Raw genomic sequence first — 20,014 nt, forward strand, 5'->3', positions numbered from 1 at the left:
ATAGGTCAAATTATTAATCGACTGATTAATAATTTGATCCATATAAACTTATTACTGATTGAGGATAAAACTGGCCAAAGGATATGTACTTCTTATTGCGACGTATTGTTTCTCCGTCAGGTGGCCAAAGCCACAGGGAGTGGCATCTAAATCTGTCCTATTGGAAAAAAATATCAGTAGTTGCAGCATTTACAAATTATTAACACAATAGGCCTTTGTCACTGCAGACATTCAGGCCTGTCAATCACACATTAGTTCCCTTGTTATTGTGAGTAATAGCATTCAAATTTCTAATACTTTCATTTCATTTAAGCAATGCTTCCAGGCCAACAGCAGGCCACTGTGCAATAGGAAGTGGTCTGAACATGTGAAATATAATGCAAAGGTGAAACAAGATGGAAATTGCAATGCAAGGGACTTGCTCCTCCTTCTGAGGGAGTTTTTATTTGTAACCACTATTGGAGTAGGCATTGAATTATATAACAGGATGTGTACAAATATTCTGTCAGCCAAGCCACACTACTCATAGTTAGACCTCTTATAATAAACAAATCTGCTTGTGAAAGCTATGAAAACATAACAAAGTGAGAGAAGAGCAGCTTCAGTTCATGCTCATGGAAAGCAATAGTAAACCTACTTCTTCAGTGTATGATGGCACCTTCACAACAGATGATGAATTACTTTGATTTGAGACGTACTAAATCCACATTTTGTAGTATCATCATGCCATGATGGGATTTGATAACCTGTTATTGCTGGAATATGCCCAGGAAAAAATCTTCCCTGAGTCCAACTTAGTATTTTGCCCTATACTGGATATATTCTTGTTACCTGCGTGGGTATAAACACACACACACAAGCAACTGTCATCTTTCTCTTTGTTGAATCTTCCTAGATCAAGATCGATTTGCACCTTTGTGCTTTGTCCTTCATTGTGGATATTTGTAATCCCATTTGGGTTAGCTGTCTGCATGTTGAAGCAACGATCAGGTGACGGCAAAGAGAGTGAAACCTGTATAAAAAGAATTAATTCAAATGAAGTGATTTTACAGTATATTGAAACAAACACAAACTTTCTTAGTGGAATAACTGTGTGTTTCAGAAATCACTTCATATTTGGCATTTGATCTTGTCGTCTAAATTATAATCATTCATAGTTTATTCCCACAGGCCATTAAATCGAGGTGTCACTGCTGCTTATAGACTGATTTTCGACTGACCCAGCTTGGTAAACCACTTCTTTGTAGGCAGATTGTAATCATAATTCTTGACTGGGAGCAGCATTTGACGTGTTTTCAGTGTGTGCTGGCTGCATTTTATGAAAGATGTAGCAAAGTTCATACTGCAGAGAAATGTCAGTTCTGAGAGCCCGAGAATGCCGCAGGGAAGATTTGACAGCTTTGTTCAGTCGTTTCCTGGGAATCAGCAGAGATCAGAGGCAAAAAAGAACAGGGTTCCCTCTATATTGCAAATAGATTTCCTAACCTCAGCTCCAGGTCAGCTATCTGCACAGCTCTGTTTGCTCACTTATAGATTATTTTGAGCTGTTCTATACCAGGCATTTTCAAATAGCTGCAATATCTAATAATGGATTGTGCTACAGAAGGAAGACATCTGTGTAGATAATCTTATTTCAACCCCTTCACCTTTAAACCACTACTCTGTGTGCCAGGATGGCAGAATGGAGGAAATATGTGAGTGTGAGTGTGCAAGTCTCCACCAATTCTCACTCCATTCTCACCAAGAAATCAGATTGTTCTGTTGTTCTGCTTTGTTTGTTCCTAAGCAGTGCTTTGAAATGCCCTTTACTGCAGGTTTGCGAACAGGATGCATGCACAGACGGGCTGCCAGTTCTAGCAGCTGACCGCTATGTGAGACAAAGTGTGAAGTAATATGCTGTGAGTCCTGGTCAGACTGGTAATTTACTCCAGTCACACAGGGAATAGAAGACATAGAGAAACAGAGAAAAAGAGGTAAGGGCAGCGGGTGAAGAGGTGAAAGCTGAAGGTCCTGTCTTGTCTTGATTTCTAGCCAGTTTAGCAGTCTCCCTCCTGCTTTTGTGCAGTCCTACTGATCTCTTCTGTTTCACAGTCACTCTCATCTCATCAACCTCTCACACTATCTGGTGTGGGGCCAGTAAGTTATACACATAGGTTAGAATTTTTTTTCCTTCTATGAACTATTCCCAGGACAGTGGCATAGTAGTAGCTCCCTGCTCATTGTAGTAAGAGCTGAATGATCTTCTTCAATGGAATGAGTCAATTGACTTGCCGACATTTCCTGTACTCTTATTGCTTAAATGAGAAGCTGAGCTCAAGACTGGTAATAACCTCTCTCTCCCTCTCTCTCTGTATCCCCACCCTCCTCCATCCTCTCTGACTCACAGGAAACAAGATGGAAGGATTCCTCATATGTCTGATGAAGTAGAGCCCTCACTAGCACACTCCCACCCTCCATTTCCTCTTACATCATTTTCAAAGGTAACAAAAGACTTTGACCTGCTGTTGTTCTCTTCTCTGCTCAGGTTTGCATTGGTGCTGGAGTCAGAAACTGAGGGAGTGCCAAGAATCCGACCTGATAAATCTGAAAATGACAAGTTTAACATGCCTAAAATAAAAAATAAATGTTCCCTTGAGGTTATTGCCTGTAGATAGCAGCTCTTCGCAGGGATAGTATAGCCTCGATTAAAGGTGCAGTGTGTGAGATTTAGCAGTGAGGCTGCAGATTGCAGTGTTCAGCAAAGCTCTCATACATCAAGTTAATCAGCCCTCACAGCATTTTCACAGCAATTAGTGCTGCTGACTTGATCAAGCAACAGTTAACAGTGGCTCACCCGACCGCAGCAGGTTACCCAGCACTTGGCCATGTTGTAGCTAAAGCTATCAAACAAAAACTTGCATTTAGGTAAACTTTTCTTGTAAGGCTAAGTTACCTGTCCAGCAGAAAACAGGGAAACATTTGTCCCTCATTAAGGATTTCCATCTGGGAAAAGCCACACCAATGTTTATCCTCGTCTTTTCCTCTCACCTATCCCATTTCTTCATGTCTTTGCTCTGATGACTGCGGTTGGCACTGAAACAGAGTTAACTGTCAATCTCTACCCTGTTAGCACCTTTGCCTTTTTAATTCCTTATTGTTTTTGTATCTTTTTTGCTGTTACACCCAGGTGAAAGGTGGCTGTGATGCCCCCACCTCCGCTAGCATTTTTGGCAGGCTGTTATGGAGCCTGACAGAAGAGTGTGCGCCCCCGTCACAGGCTTCTGTGACAAATATAGATCCGCAGCAGGTCTTCCTCTGCATGCTCTAGGAGGCACACTGGAATTATTTTTGTCACATGTGCACTAGAAACGCACAGGGGATTCATAATAATGGGGGATGTTGTTTTTTAAGTGTCGTCTTTGTGTTTATGTGGGGAGTGTTTTCAGTTAATATTTCGCTATGTTAAACTGTAGCAATAATTGTCCAACTACATCATTCACGTTGCAAGTGTGTAAGTGGATTGTGTGTGTCTGTAGTGATGGCAGTTTAGTTTCTACACTCCATATACAGTACAGGGTTATGGGTTAAAGCCAAGTTCCTAAACAAGATGGCAACACACCAGTTTTACTGTGGTAGAAATTGCCATTGATTGAAGTGAAAAAAGCTCTATAAGTAATTCAGCTGTGTTACTGAATAGACTAAAGCTGATTGAAGGACTACAGACAAATTCACATTGTGGAACTATGGATAACTGGGGAAAAAAACTTAAGATGAAGTATATTATACTGAATTTGATGAACTGGAACATGTTGCTGTGGTGTTTTTATTAGATATATACTAATGTTGGCTTGTAATTTTCAGTCTACAGTAGTCAGATATTTGTCTGTGTATGAGGATATGAGGATCGATACATGTCCTTCATGTTAGTTATAAATATTCATTCAGTTTTTCTTAAAAGGGAATGTCACAACTCATATTTCTGCCCTTTCTTTCACTACATATGTGAACAAAGTTTTATAAAACCTTTTGCAGCTCCAGTGAGAGCCGCACATAGTCAGTTGGGCCTGACGATTACAAGTTTGTAAATTAAAATAATCCGGGGTTGTGGAGTTAAAAAGAAGTGAGGATATCAGGCTTCAGTAGCCAAGTATCAGTCTCCTGAAAGTTCCCGCTCTCTATACAAAATCTATAATTGTGCACTTCCTTCCAACTCCTTTTCCTCAAGAGACATCAGTGCAGAAAGTTAGCTGAGCATGGTTTTCTTCTATTGCAATAAATAAATAAATAAACACACAAAAAACTGTACATAAATGGGTAGAATCTGTCTTCTATTCAAAGTTTGTTGATATCTGATATTGAAAGTGTGGCTGATGGAGAGACTCATCTTTCCTTGAACTGTCAGCTGTAGTCGCAATGTGGATTATGTACTGTAGGCACCAGATTTTGACAAGGAAGAAGAAAGCAAGGAAGAAATAATAATAATTATAATAAAGTATCACACGTATCAGTGCCCAACAGGTGTTAATTGAAATGCAAGTAGTGTTCTTTGTTGTAAGGAGGGTTGCAGTGCTGCTTTGTCTAAACTGATTGGTAACTGCTTTTGCTGGAGTGAAGGGCTATCTCAGCACAGAACAAAACTCAGTGTCAGTTCTGTAGACCTTAGCCTCTTTGGCAATTAACCAGCATGTCTGACACATCCGAGGCATTGACGAAGTAGAGGGGGCCATCTGCGTGAACTCAGTTTGTGTTCTCCAGGTCCCAGTAAGGTCAGGTTAGTCTCTACAGTCAGAATGACAGATGAATTTTCTCTATCTCTAATGATAAGCTTCTGTGCCTACTGACTTACTCTCTCTGAAGTTGAGCTTTCCATTTTACTGTATTGGATAATCACCTTTATTTGGCCAAGTATGTTACACGCACAAGAACCGAGGCAGCCATCTGCGGCGCCAACTCACACCGATGGCTCTAACCATTGGGGGCAACTTGGGGGTTCAGTGTCTTGCCCTAGGACACTTCGACATGTGGACTAGAAGCACTGAGATTCGAACCTCCAACCCTCTGGTTGGGAGATGACTGCTCTACCCACTGAACCACAGTCGCGCCGGCAACCACAGTTGCCTTTGAGAATGCGGCTAACCCAGAGAGTATAAATGGGGAAGGGAGTAAGACATTTAGCTGCAAAGCATCAGCAGTTTGTCTGTGGACGAGGAGTTAAAGACATAGTGGAGTCAGTGCTTTACTCCACAGATTGGAGACTGAGGAGAAATGTCTGGACTTCATGATATGGATTAGTTCATGGATATTAATGCCCCTCATACAGTATGTATTACTCACATGCTGTACTCAGCCTCAGTTTGTGGTCGATAAATGAATCAGTTGATCAGTCTGCCACTCTTGCTTTCAATCATGCACCACACTACAATATATATAAATCAGAGCAAAAGAGATGTAGCTCTCAACCCATCAGGCATTCAAATGATGGTAATGCATTTGCTGCAGAGGCTCCATATTGTCTTTGAGGGCAGGAAACACAATGTGAACAGCTTAAAACACTCATGCATATGAAGGCTGAAAGTCCAGCACTCGAGTCCCCCACCTCTGTCTTTCTGTTTGGGGCTCTGGAGTTTCTGAGAGAGACTTGAGAAATATGAGATGAAGGAAAAGAGGAAGAGAATAGTCTTATATTGTGACTGCATGAAGAAGAGAACTGATTTTGTTCCACATTCAAGTGTGTGTGTTTGCACTAAAAAGAGAAGAAAGTTTTGCAAAGTATACAGGGAGGGGAAGAAGCATCGGTCCTCCTACTTCCTACAGTACAGCTGTGTATGTGTTTAAAAAAGGGTGGGGGGGACATAAAAAGAGGAAGGAAGGGTAATAATCTTACATTTCACACATGCAGTTACCTCACACGTCGATGTATGCATTGTGGTGGACAGCTGTGGAGTTTCTGTCCTAGTATATTGGCTGAGTGACAGTGAGTGTGAAGTGTCTGTTAATCTTGCCTTTTGCTGAAGGTGACATCAACACACTTGCTCTTGTCAGCTTGTCTGTGTGTGTGCACCGGTGGAATAATGACTGGGGTTAGGATGGCTAAGAATGCCTTATTGAACGGACTGCTCAACAGTCCCCCCACTAAACCTTTTCCCATGAGACGATGCCTCAGTGACGTGAGTATTTTTCAGTTGCTTAACGTGAAAGATTGTTTTTGCTTTAGTTATTTTTGCTTATTTAATTCATAAAGTAGAAATATAAATGTTTGGTGTTGTAGAACAGCAGATGAAATGCTGCATTGCTGCAAGATTTGTTTTTAGCCCCGTACAGAAAGTGTCTAAAGAGAAAGTGCCTACTGTACTGATAGCATAACATGCAAAATACAATTTGCACATCCCGAGTTGATGCTATTCTCATTAGGGCATGTTGTATAACTAGCTATGGTTCACGTTCCCTTGTCCTCAGGAGAGGTTCAGCACTGATGTGGTTACTCTGGAGTCTGTGTGAGTCACTGATAATCTGGTCAGCTCAGGACAACGTTGACGCTTGTTTTGCAGCCAGGAGAGCAGTATCTCCCTGAATATCATATGGCACTATTCATTTTCACAAGCAACAACAGACTGAGATGCACTTTTGGCTTTACTACATGTAGGTCAGGGTCAGGTGTGCGTGATGATACATGTTTAAGTATATTTTAGTACAAGTGTGTTTGAAAATCTTTACAGACATGCACGTCTCCTGTGGTTTTGTTTGTGCGTGTTTAGCAAGCCCTGTGCTGCCCCTCAGTAAATTTAAGATGTCATGTGGAAACATCATCTTGGCATTTTCAGTCCACTGGTGTTACACAGTGAACAGAGGGCTCACCCCCACAACAGGGGCTGCTGCAACCCACTCCTCTTTGATCTCAGGTTAATTGGACAAAACCGAACTATGCTCTGTTACTGTATATACTCAAGGTACACCTCCTGGACACATGTTGATTAGAAAATATCAGGATTACACCATACTTTGACATGAAACCCAGTTGCCTGACCAACCGTGTCAGTTCATATTATTTCCTGCTTTGTACACTGTATTTGCATGTTATCAGAGTGTGTCTCATTCACACATTAATGTGACTGTGTGCTTCATACACCAAAACCAGAGTGTCTTGCAGCTAATTTGACTGTTGCACACAGTCAGATAAGCTGTTGACTGTAGCAACACTGAGTGCACCATGGAGCTTTGAGGCTCATTTTCCCCTAAGAGTTACTTGTTTACAGTGTGTTTGTCTTCAGGCGAACGGTTCTCCTGGTGCTGAATGAGCCTCAGTGAGATTGGTGTCAAGTGGGGTGGGAGATGCATTAGAGAGTGCTGTCATAGTAAAATATGGAACTAGGGGGGTGTCAGAAATTCCAACATGAGGTCTCGTGCCTTGAGACCGCACAGCCGGGTTTCTCAGCGAGCAGAGATGAAGAATGAATAAAGACCACAGGGGAAGCCTATCAACACTGCTTTACAAACTGTCAAGCCCGTGTCCCTGATCAGATCTGTGTCAACTCTGTCCCTCAGACATCGGACCTATTTGCCATGATTGAGAGGATGCAGGTACTGTAAATGGTCTCCCAGCTCTGCTTTTTCTCCTCGCTGCTTGATCCTGTGCATTCTCCCTCTCAGAATCTGGTTCAATCAGATTTTCACTTGCTTCCATTTAATTCTGTTTCAAGGCTCACGTTTCTCTGCTTTTCCTGCTCTTTTTGTATTCCTCATAACAACCCTGTTACTATGATTGATGTGTGTCCTTGTATCCTTCTCTTTGCCATTAACACGCGTTTGTTTTTTTCCTTTTTTGGTATTTGCAGCAGTGACGGCCTCGAGCTGTCTGTAGAAACCTCTGTGCTGAACAGAGCTTTTTTGTTTTCTCTTCACAACTGGGTGGTTATGTCTGCATCATCAGATGTGTGAAATGTTACGTTTTTCACTATACTGGATTTGTTGGTATGTTTTTTTTTGTAGCTGTGCTGTTAAAATGCAGATTTACAGGAACCAGAACCAAGAATAGGCCAGTGGAAAGATATCAACACATCTTTAAGCAGATAATTTGATCTGACACTGTCCTTGACACTATAGGCATAAGTAATGATCACAACTCAACATGATCCTCGTACCCTGGAGACACAATTTTAATCTGAATAGTCTGCTACTGAATGACAGTATCTTGGGTGGAAGCATATCATATTGCTGAAAGAGGCACAGAACATTATTTACATTTTGAAATAGACTGTAGAGGCTCAAACAACATCTTTCTGAAATTGTAGTGCTGAAACAAAGATGAATGACTGGTGTAAAGGCATGTGTGGGTGTGAAGATACATCTTTCCATTACAATTTTAAAGCTCCAAAAACCTCAGGGCATTTGGGAAAATTCAAACCTTGTTTATTTAGTTTATTTATTTTGGTTGGTAACCACCTGGATGACACTGGGGCAACACATCTGAGTTGCAGACAACAATAAAATATTTGATCTTAAGTAATGTATTCTCCAGAGGAGAATAAGTAAAGGGAATGTGGGATGGGAAACAAATGCAGCAGAGCAGTCTTCACTGAATTAATGTAATGAAAGCATTTGTAGTTTTCATTTTGCTTTGATTATCTTCTTTAGGCCCCAAAAATATGCTTTTTAAATCTTGCTGCAGGATATTCCACACAAAGGGAGCACTGATTAACACTGCTTTACTCATCTCTCTCTGTGCTTTGGGAACTGTCTGTTATCAATCACCAAAGTAAGAATGAAAACTTTAGGTGCAAAGTCATATTTTGTCACTTTGTGGCATTTAAAGTAAGTGTGACTGTGGTTAGTGATTGTTGCAACAGGGCTTAGTGAAAACACCTTCCCTGTTCTCATGGACCTTTGCTTATCTTTTTCAGCGCTCTGTAGTCTCTCTGATAGGACTCCTTTACCTCCTCCTTCTGTGGCTTGTCTGGTGATTGAGCATGAGCTTTATAAACATAAATTACTGTCACAAACAATGATCTCGCACTCTCATTCTACCAAAGAAATTTCATGGAACATGAGTGTATCTTTGCACATGAACCCGTTTTGCAGCTATTTCACCTGTTAGGTCAATATGCTGTTATTATTATTATTATTATTTTACTGTTGCTCCCCACAGGGTTGCAGAATGGATGAGCAAAGATGCCCCCTCCCTCCACCCCTCAAAGTGAGTTATAAACCTTTCTTTATCAGCTGTGAGGCTGGATGCTCACTGAGGAACTTGATGGGTACTAGGACTGCAAAATCCTCTGTCCTCTTACCTAGATAGGTTAATGCAGTGGACATGACTGGGAGATGGTCAGATATCGAGTCAGAAAGGTTACACAATAGGTGGTAATTATGCAGATGAATGACAAACAGCAGTAAATCTGTAAAGTATAAAGTGGTTTTGGAGGTTGAGGTTTATATAAAGGCCTCTTTACAGCATAGTGAAGGAGCTATAGTCTTATTGGCATAAATAATTAAAAGAAAATGTCACTATAAATGTTTCTCACAAGAAATTATGAAGCACTATATGGCCAAAGGTTTGTGGACACCTGACAGAAACATTATATTTCATTGTTGGCTGTCTCATTGTAAAATCATATGGTGCAGCTACAGTCTCCACTCCTCCAGAAGCTTTCCACAAGATGTTTGAACATTAGGGATGTGTTTCCACACAACCATAAATGCATTAGTGAATTGGAGCACTAATGGTGGGCAATCAATAAGACCTGGCTCCCAGTTGGCTTTACAGTTCATCCCACAGGGAGCAGATGGAGCTGAGGTCAGGGCTCTGTGCTGGCCAGACGAATTCTTCCACACCTTCTTCTTCTGTCGCTGCAATTTCAGAAGCACACTGCTGTCTAAAATATTGGTGTGTGCTAGTTTAGCTCTGAGTAGTGTGCAGCCACAGTGAGTGAGAGATGAAATGTTGATGTGATGTCATGTAGTATGGTTTCAGTAGTTTTGTGTGCATTAGAAGCAACTGAAAGAAGGCTTCTCACATTCATAAAGGTTGTGCTGTGGAACCTGTTTCATGTCAGTACTGAGAGTTTTAGAAGTACCGTTTGTCATCATAAGCCATTTTCCCTTCCTTCCCTGCAGACAGAAGAGGACTATATTCCTTATCCCAGCGTTCATGAGGTACTTCCAATGTACTCCACACAAAACGCTTAGCAATACACACTGTATGTTTCATAGATGTAAAGAACTTTAAACACTGAAGGTTTAAGCAGGTTAAAAACAAAGAAACATACAAAATAGCAGATATTATCTGCAAAAATAAAAGCAATGCAGCGACTGAATCAACAGACAAACACAATTACTAATCTAAACATTATTACTGTCTGTCATGGTCAGGTTCTGGGTCGCAGTAGCCCATTTCCACTCATCCTGCTGCCCCAGTTTGGAGGTTACTGGATTGAGGGGACCAATCATGAGCCTAAAGACCCACCAGAGGCTGATCAACCTCCCTGTCCTACCTATCACATCAAACTGGAGACCAATAGCACCGCTAAGATCTACAGGAAGTATTTCATAGGCAAGGTGAGTATTGGAAAAGGTTTGTTTTTCTGCAGTTCAAAAGTATTTCTTCTTTTCTGTAAGGTATATCAAGCATCTTAAAGCATTTTGTAGCATTTTAAAATATACAAAGAGAAGAGAAAGTGTGTTTCAAGAATTGCCTGCTACTGGTGATCAGCGTAGTGGCCCATGACTTTTTTTCTAGTTCCATCATAAGTAAAGGCTACAAGTGCATATTTAAAATAAGATTTTTGATTACTCTAGTTCTGTAGGTCCACACCTTTTCCTCTAGGGCACTTCAACTACTTCCTCAAACCCCACTCCATTTCTAATTTATTCTAGCTTTTTTTTTTTTTAAGAACTGTGTTACACTCTGTCAGTTACTGGAGGGGTCTTCTTCCTTGCATTAGAGTTTCTTCTGCTTATCTGCCCCCAGGAACACTTTAATTATTACACCGTAGATGCTGCACTGGGCCACTTGGTCTTTTCTATGAAGTACGATGTCATTGGGGATCAAGAGCATCTGCGCTTGATGCTTCGGTACAATTTCTTATTATTGTTATCTCTGCTTTTTCTTTTCATTTTCCTTTATCTTGCCTGTCCCTTCTTGATTACAGTCCTCTCCTTTGTAATGTTCCCTGCAATTTTCTTTGCCTTTATTCCCATTTTGCTTGTCTTATTTCTCTTTCTCTCTGGCCCTGGCTTCAAATATCCATGTAATACAGTGAATTTTGGTGTTTGATTGGTCAATATAGTGCATTTTCACACATGACTTAGCTTTTCTGGATAGATTGTCTTTTGTTGCTGAAGAATACTGTTAAGTCAAGCAAAAATGACACAGAGAGCACAGTGTTCCCAATTCTCACATGTTTGCCTCAGTGATGAATTTTTAAATGTATTTTCCAGCTTGATTGCTGACAACAGGCTTTGCTGCAGGAAGGCTTATCCCTGCTGGCCACCCAAATTTTCTTATGAATTTCATTTTCAGTTTAATGTGACTTTAAATGTCTGCTGCATATTTATGACAGACAGTGTCCAGGCTTCCATTGTTAAAGGTTTGTAACTAGAATGTATTTACTTCTCTTCTACAAAATGACTTGGGTTCAGTCACATTATGCTTTTTTTTCATGTCCGGTCCCTTTTCATGACACTGATCTGGTGGACTTCTGTTCCATTAAGCCACTAATGGTTGTTGCTGAAATCACAATTAGTTGCAAAAAATCACCTTTTCACCTTTGCTAATACTTCATCTTGTAACATGCAGCTTTCTAACATTAAATACTTCAAAAGCCTTATACTTGTGTTTTATTAGGTAAACAAATTATTTTATTAGTAAAGCAGTACCGCTGCAGATTTTGGAAAGCGAATGCATTTGCGCCCCTAAAACCACAACAGAACACATGCCATCAGAGATTTGTGTTGGTAATTTATGCTCTGGGAGTTGTAAAACATCTGTCTGGCTAATGCAACAGCATTACAAGATAATTATACCCCTGTCTTCTGCAGCTATAGATGAATCCCACCCTTATGAACAACTGTTGAGCAAATGATAAGCTTGACCCACAGGGGACCTTTTATTTTCAATGACTTGTGTAATAATGTGAGTATAAATAAAAGTGTTTGAAAGGTACAGCACAAAATCCAAGCCCCTCTGTATAAGTGTTATCCTTAAAAATGTGCCATAAAGTACAGGACTCAACAATGAACACACCTATTCCTCTCACTCACCATCACTCAAACATCGCATTCTGCTGAAGACAAAGCACCATATAATCTGTGAAGTAATTTTAGCGCCCGATCCCTGCCTTGTTAATGGAGCTTCAGAGTGGATGAGTGCGTAACAAGGTAACAGCCACTCAGCCCACAACATTTTTAATATTATGATGTTTTACGCTAGGTGGACACCACCCACAGTCCCCCTATCCCTCAGTCAAACTCTCAGCTGGCGTAGTAACACACACTGAGTCATATAGTCCATATTTAAAACATCCGCAAGAGACCCGCTGTGATAAAGCATTATCTCTTTTGTTGTTTTACTGGCCATCTCCTATGCAGTATAAAAATGTCAACAGTGGATCCTCATCTGTGGCTGGCAGTTGTTGACTTTACTAGCTAGGTAATTAAGCTAGCATAGGCTGATTAGTTTATTAAATTGCTATCTCTGGCTGACTTGTTTCAAAACAAAAATCTTGTAAACATGGCTTTGAATATACAATTTATAGCTACATAAATAATGTTCTGCTAATTTACTGAGGCTAAAATTAAACCTGTTAGGGTGCATCACTTACATATATGTTGGTGTATCCGGTACTATTATCTCTCTGAATGTGAGCTACTATACATTCTTCTGATTTTCAAATGTTTGTAGTATTCATAGTACTGTTTATAACCCTTTGATAGAGCAGTGACCCCTTAGAAAAATAATAATAGACCACTCCCTGGCAACCATGCAGTGTGCAGATCATTACACTCCCGGTTCTATGCAGTATCTGTTGGAAAGGTCCCCTCTGAATTCTGCAGGTCACTTGTATGATTGCTAAGCATAAAAGAAAGAACCCACTAAAGCAGGGGGATTGCTTTGGATTATAGAACTTTGACTTTTCAAACTGTGTTGCCTTTCAGCACAAAGCTAAAAACCTACCATGATGTGATTCCCATTTCCTGCCTTACTGAGTTTCCCAATGTGGTTCAGATGGCCAAGGTAGGCAGTTATTATCATACCAGATGTATTGTCAAAATACTGTATTTAAATATCTGTTTAACATTTAAAAAAAGCTAAATGTGCTTTTCTACTTTCAGCTTGTTTGTGAAGATGTAAATGTGGATAGGTTTTACCCTGTCCTCTATCCAAAGGTAGGCATTAGTCTTTATTGTGTCTTTGTCAAATATGTCACATTTTGCTTGCTGCATGCTGTCCACCAACACTACAGCTCCATCACCTTCACAAGAAATGTCTTATTTCCTCATCCACAGGCATCGAGGCTCATTGTCACCTTTGATGAGCATGTGATCAGCAACAACTTCAAGTTTGGAGTTATTTATCAAAAGTTTGGCCAGGTGAGTGCACTTCAAAGATACCGCTGCTCATCTTTGCTTCTGAAGTCATGTGTCACTCTTCCTGAAAACGTGCATCACATCCTCCTCACAGACATCAGAGGAAGAGCTGTTTGGAAACATGGAAGAGAGCCCTGCCTTTGTCGAGTTCTTGGAGTTTCTGGGACAGAAGATTGAGCTCCATGATTTTAAAGGGTTTGAACACTTTTCACTGCAGTTTCTTTCAGTTTTCCCAGCTGCATATTTAAGTGCTTTGGTTAATTCTCAGTATAGCCCTCTACTTAATGTCTCTCAGAAGCAAACCACCATTCACTTTGCTATTGATCAAAGCTGGCTTTAAATTAATCCCTGAGAAAGCAATTTAGAATGTCCTGACATTTGTAGTGTTGTTGACATTGTGATTGAGTAGGCAGAAGAAGTGCCCTTGGCATCCCCTCAATGATGAACGAGCATGGACGGACCAGGTGCTATGAGAACATGCACCTATGCTGCATTCCTACAGCATTTTGCTTGTTTCTCTTCTGTCTCCCTCTCGGCTGCTCTCCTCAACCCTCTCCTATTTTTTTCTCATTCTTTATTTACCTTTTTTATTTTCCTTGCTTTTTCTTGCTGTTGGCCTTAATTGTCCTCTCTCTGCTTCTATTTTCTTCTCCAGGTTTCGGGGTGGGCTGGATGTCACTCATGGCCAGACGGGCACAGAATCTGTCTACACAAGTTTCCATAATAAGGAGATAATGTTCCATGTGTCAACCAAGCTGCCTTACACAGAGGGAGACTCACAGCAGGTGTAGTGGCGTTCCAATTATTGATCATCAGAGTAACTCATTTGTCCTTTCACTGGGGTTTTCAATATTTCCAAGTGACTCCAGCATGTGTTTTACTGCAGCAGCAGCCAATGGCTTAGAGGCAACAAAAAGTAAGTTCAGGTTGATGAAGGAAGACAAATCATTTGAATCTGTAATCACCCTGGCTCTCAGGTGCAAGACAAAAGCTAAAGTGAGTGGTTAAAGCAATAAATCAAGATTGTCTGTAATCACCCTGGCTCTCAGTTGCAAGACAAATGCTAAAATGAGTGGTTAAAGCAATAAATCAAGATTTTGGGAAATGCACTTATTTACTCTTTTGCAGGTAATTGGATGAGAAAATTGTTTCCTCATAATTTAATGAGAAATATGTAGCTAAAGTAAGCAGGCGATTGACTTATCCTAGCATAAAGACAAACAGTCTGGCTCTGTCCAATAATAACAGCAGTACCACCGTGTTACCCCTCATTTGTTTATTTCATGCAGATTTAGGTTTTCATTCTTTATGCTAAGCTAAGCTAACCAGCTTTATAATGTATTTATCATGCAAACAGAGGGGGATCTAGAAAATTTTGAATTGCTATGGAACAGACTCAGAGAGAGGTGGAACATTTGAATCATGTAAAAATCAGAATCGGTAAGTAAATTAAATCTCTAGATTTGTGAAATATTAAACCATACATTATTAAGAGACAAATATTTTGTGCATAAATGAGACACGCAGTGCTTTCTTTAGCTAACTTTGGCTACGCTCCTTATTTATTCCCGGTCATGGAGGACTGCTGCACAGTGGGCCAGTACTTTGATGTTTCTCCTCTGTTGGTTTGTGGTGGAAGATTTTCTTCTTTTTGATGCTGTGTGGCAATAAACTCAATTACTATAGTCCTCAGCTGCTATTCACCGGCTCTTAGAGTGTTATGAACTTTGTTACCACAGTAACTTTGCAGAGATGGTCTGTATTGCCAAGGCATGAAGAGAAATAGACATAAACAACACCTACACTGGATGATTCATGAGGCAAGGTGCATCCATAATAACCTAGCATTATTTCAGGAAGGAGAAAGTAGCCAGATCTGACTCACTGTGATCTGATTTGAGCAGATATAGCATTAAAAGATGTCAAGTGTCTCAAACCTGCCCTGCACTGCTTGAGTTTAAGTGTTCATCTCTCTGTAATGTGGCTTTGCTTTGCAAGTTAATCTTTGCAGAGGAGGTAGGATGTCATTCAGCTCTCTGGGTTCATAAAGCTCCTGTGTGAGTAAATATTAAAGCTGACAGCTAATAGGCTCAGAGATGATACAGTTGTAACCTGGCTGCCCCGTCCCTGCAGCCATACCCTAATCCTGTTCACTCTCAACCTTCATTGCTGCCTTGGAAATTTACTTTTATCAAAGATATAAATAAAAATTCATCATTTGTTGTATCAAAAATATACAGAATTTGGTCTATGGCTCTCTAGCTACCCACTTGCTACCCATTTTTCTTAATTGAAATGCATATTGGCTTCTAGCAAATACAAGGCCAATTAAGAGCTTCTGTGATTTAAGGTCAAATTCGGTGACATTTGCACGTTTGTTTAAGAACATTTGGTGTGTTAGACGATTTCCATTCTATATTAAGGTTTTTCCATTAATATTTCTGGCATATTTATAGCTGACTTCAGCAAATTATGAAAACTTGCCAGGGCCTGAAACAGATGGTTGATTGTTCTAATGTGAACAAACAAAGTGACAGAGGCTTTAAAGTAATTGTACTGCTTATACTAACTGAAATGAATAGCCTATAAATCCATGAGTAAATATTTGCTGTGTTATACTGTGTACATAAATGGTCCACTTTTGTGACATTTTATGAGAGTGCCAGTTAACACTACAGCTAATATCAATGGGTGTGAAATGGCTTTGTTAAAAGGCTGTACTTTAGTGTGTTAAATAGCCTGTTGTCTGACGAAGGGTAATCAACACATGCTACTGCAGAGCAAATGTCATGATGTTGAGGCTTTTATTGTGGAGGAATTTGGGTCTATTTTTGCTCAGACTGTCTCTACTGAGAATATTTTTGACTGAACAGAAAATTCATCCAAACTACTACAAAATCCTATATATTGTTTTTTTTGTATTTTTTCATTTAATAAGAGCAAAAACAAACTTAATTGATATTACTGAAAACTGCTTAAGATTTCCAAGCAAAGGGTAATGAGTTGATAACATATGGTAGATTCATATTCCAGCAGAGGAAGAAAGTGTCCCTAATGCTTGGCAACACCAAGCTTTTTAAAAGATTTACTTGGTTAAAAATTTACTTGGGCACAGTCAGTCTGTCCTCGAAGTGTGCAAGTGTCCTTTTGGCACCTTTAAGCTTTTTGGCAACTGGGAAATTGCAGCTATTCAGCAGTGATGATTTGGGTTGCTGACAGCCAGCCATCTGCAGAAAAATTAAACCTTTTTTTTCTACTTTGCAGTGCCTCAGATCCAGTCATTTAAACACTATCATCAGCCTTTGAAAGCTTGGGCCTAAATTATTCCATCCTAGTCATAGCCACATTAAATGTACAGGGATCTTTGACAGTACAACAATAAGCACAAGCTATATGCAAATATAGATGTCTTGTGCACCCATGAGTTATACTATGTAATGTGTATTTATTTAGTTAAAAAAAACTTTTTGATGTAACAGTTCCAGTGTGTTAAATTCATAGTTGTCAAGAGCTGTAAAACATGGATTTAAATGTTTTGGCTGACATCTTTGAAATGAGTGTGTACTTTTTGATTAAAGTGAAATCCACCTTTCTCCTGAGGCTATGTTTATTCTTAGTCAGTCTTTCAGCGTGAGTCCTCGGAGTGATTCTCTGACAGGCCTGCATGTGTGATTCTCTAACTGGTTATTTGAGATGTTTCCGCTTGTGTTAGTTTTGTTTATCTGTGCACTCCAGCTGCAGAGGAAGAGGCACATAGGCAACGACATTGTAGCCATCGTTTTCCAGGAGGCAAACACGCCCTTTGTACCAGACATGATCCAGTCTAACTTCCTGCATGCATATGTGGTGGTGCAGGTGGAGAATGCGTGCACAAACAAAGTCACCTACAAGGTTGGTTCTAAAGACAGTCAGGAGTGTATCTGCTAACTCTGACTGACAGTGACCTGTAAAAATCCAGTTCAGTTCACTTGTTCATTGACCAAGAGTTTTAATTCTTGTGTGTGGTTTTAAAAATTGGCACATGTATCATACTGTATATCACAGTGTATCTTTCAGAAGGGTTTGATGGGCTGTGTTTACCCGCTTCCTCTTCCAGGTATCTGTGACAGCAAGAGACGATGTACCTTTCTTTGGGCCTGCTCTGCCTGACCCTGCCATTTTTAAAAAGGTCAGCAGTCAAACAAATTCATAAACCCAGATCTTTAAAGCAGAAACCATACACTGTTCACTATGCCTTCCCTCTGTGCTTACCTCCTTTAGGGCCCCGAGTTCCGTGAGTTCCTCTTCACCAAGCTCATCAATGCGGAATATGCCTGCTGCAAGGCCGAAAAGTTTGCCAAGCTGGAGGTAAGATGACTGCTGCGCCACAGGAGTGTGAATGCCTGTAGTGCCTGTGTGCACACTTGAGCACACACCTGTTTCCATGGTTGTGCATTTAGCTGGCTGCATTCTTGATGGGAAGTGATTTCAGGAGACAGATTACAATGGATTAGTTGTTGTCTTTGATGCTTCTCAAACAGCAACAATACTCCTAATGTTTCCTGTAGTATTATTTTCATCAGTTTAACCCATTTTCCTTCATTTAACATGATGAAATAATGTTAATTTAAACTTCAGAATAAGCTTTAGCACTTGTGCAAACGGACTCTGTTGTTATCAGGAGCGCACACGTTCAGCCCTTCTGGAAACTCTGTATGAGGAGCTGCACATCAACAGTCAGTCCATGATGGGTCTGGGTGGAGATGAAGATAAGATGGAGAATGGGAGCGGAGGAGGAGGAGGAGGAGGAGGAGGCTTCTTTGAATCCTTTAAGGTGCAGCCACTTCTCTCAGCCAATGAAGCGCACTGTTAGTTTGCAACTCCACATGCATGAAAGAGAATGGTGATGAGTGGAGAAACGTTTAGCGTGCTTTTTTCCCCTCCCCTGTCTTTTGGCTGGGATTCTGGGTATTCACACATTTTTAAAAAAAAGCATAGAAAATTTGTACTATCTCAAAGGACCAGTCCCGTGGCACTGATTTTCTCATTTGGCTGCGACTGTTGAAGTCTGTGTATTTTCACATGATGTTGTGGTTTTGAGGCCGGGGAGTGTCCTCTCAGTCAGAGCAAAGTGTTCTGACTGAGAGTGCTCCATCAGTGACCATTATGGTGGTACAGTGTAGCCCAGCCGCTGGGCGTAGGAGCTGTGATTGTGTGTGCCTGATGAACGATTTAATGACCCCTCATTAGGGAGCTGATGATGCAGTTTGCATGTCTCCCGATGGGCAGTGTTCGCTCGCTGTTTTAGTCTTCTTTCTGTCACTGACTAGTTCTCAGCCATCTTTACTGTATTTCTCTGCAACTTCAGAAAAATATATCCACCTTTCTCTTTGTCGCCCTGTCTCTGTAATCTCTTTAGAGCCATCTCTCTTCCATGTCTTTAGACTTTTTGTACTGTACCTCTGTATAAATGTCCTCTTACCTGCAAGTCCTGGCTATTCTTTTTTCTACTTGTCAAAAGACATCTTTCTCTCTCTCTTTCACACTTCCACAAATTACATTGGCAAACATTTTTCACGCTTCCTTCCTTTCTCTGTTCTGTCTCCCTGTGCAGATTCTGCTGCTGCTGTCTCTCCTGCTTTCTCTCATTGCCTTGGTCTGTCTTACTCATGCTGTCTCCTCCTCCCCTCCCATGATACAAAACCCCACCCCAGATTTTGCCCTGTTAAATGAAAACTTAGAAGACACAAGATGCAGTTTGATAGTCCTCCACTGCAAAGCCTACACTCTCCTCCACCTTCTGTGAACCTACATTTCTTTCGCACAGCCTCTCCCTCCTGCCTGTTGACCTGCACTGCCCCTAAGTGTTCAAAAATAGTCCTGCATACAAACCAACACATCCATAGGTTCACATTTATTTATTCATTTATTTTAAAATATTCACACATATAACAAGGTTCAACATGTAGTCATATTGCGAATATGACATTTATCACCACTGAAAAAAAAAAGATGGAGGAAAAGTTGTCAGAATTTTGGATATTGTATTAAATATATCTGGACTGACTCGTCATAAAAGACAAACTGCAGTAGGTATCCTACAGTGACTTGTCAGAATGTTTGCTGTAGGAATTCATTATATATAAAACACATATTAGAAAACATACTTACTACTATGTACGTAGTACACATATGTATATTTACTACTATGTTGGACAACATTTCAAAGTGCATTGAGATATCAGTCAGTGTGTTGCGTTTCCACATAATACCGAAGTGGATCCGCTGACGGAATCTCCTCGTCTCTCTCTGTAGCGGGTCATCCGCAGCAGAAGCCAATCTATGGACGCCATGGGCCTCAGTAACAAGAAGTCACACACAGTCTCCACTAGTCACAGTGGCAGCTTTACCCACAATCCCGCAGAGAGCCCCAAAACCCCAGGGATTGTAAGTAGCCCCTTTTGGTTCACATGAT

The 20,014-nt window shown here is 40.5% G+C and overlaps 1 protein-coding gene across 14 annotated transcripts in view; it reads left to right on the forward strand.

The window, feature by feature from the left end:
* LOC109961892 (rap1 GTPase-activating protein 1-like) overlaps positions 1–20,014 on the forward strand; it is a 74,595-nt gene that overhangs the window by 46,981 nt on the left and 7,600 nt on the right. For 4 of the 14 annotated variants that reach the window (XM_020603465.1, XM_020603376.1, XM_020603628.1 and 1 more), the window contains 16 exons: positions 2,387–2,480; positions 7,522–7,557; positions 9,122–9,169; positions 10,090–10,128; positions 10,345–10,530; positions 10,943–11,046; positions 13,129–13,207; positions 13,306–13,359; positions 13,480–13,563; positions 13,655–13,755; positions 14,216–14,345; positions 17,296–17,451; positions 17,657–17,728; positions 17,821–17,907; positions 18,221–18,373; positions 19,855–19,986. In XM_020603465.1, coding sequence (XP_020459121.1) covers positions 2,412–2,480; positions 7,522–7,557; positions 9,122–9,169; positions 10,090–10,128; positions 10,345–10,530; positions 10,943–11,046; positions 13,129–13,207; positions 13,306–13,359; positions 13,480–13,563; positions 13,655–13,755; positions 14,216–14,345; positions 17,296–17,451; positions 17,657–17,728; positions 17,821–17,907; positions 18,221–18,373; positions 19,855–19,986 — 1,530 coding nt within the window. In that variant the 5' untranslated portion in view covers positions 2,387–2,411. Of the gene's footprint in view, positions 1–2,386; positions 2,481–5,023; positions 6,147–7,521; positions 7,558–9,121; positions 9,170–10,089; positions 10,129–10,344; positions 10,531–10,942; positions 11,047–13,128; positions 13,208–13,305; positions 13,360–13,479; positions 13,564–13,654; positions 13,756–14,215; positions 14,346–17,295; positions 17,452–17,656; positions 17,729–17,820; positions 17,908–18,220; positions 18,374–19,854; positions 19,987–20,014 lie in introns of those variants that run through there. The other 10 variants (XM_020603121.1, XM_020603877.1, XM_020603210.1 and 7 more) reach the window with 7 other exon arrangements.

The sequence above is a fragment of the Monopterus albus genome, unplaced genomic scaffold (assembly GCF_001952655.1).
Source record: "Monopterus albus unplaced genomic scaffold, M_albus_1.0 scaffold1.1, whole genome shotgun sequence".
NCBI classification, from domain to species: domain Eukaryota; kingdom Metazoa; phylum Chordata; class Actinopteri; order Synbranchiformes; family Synbranchidae; genus Monopterus; species Monopterus albus.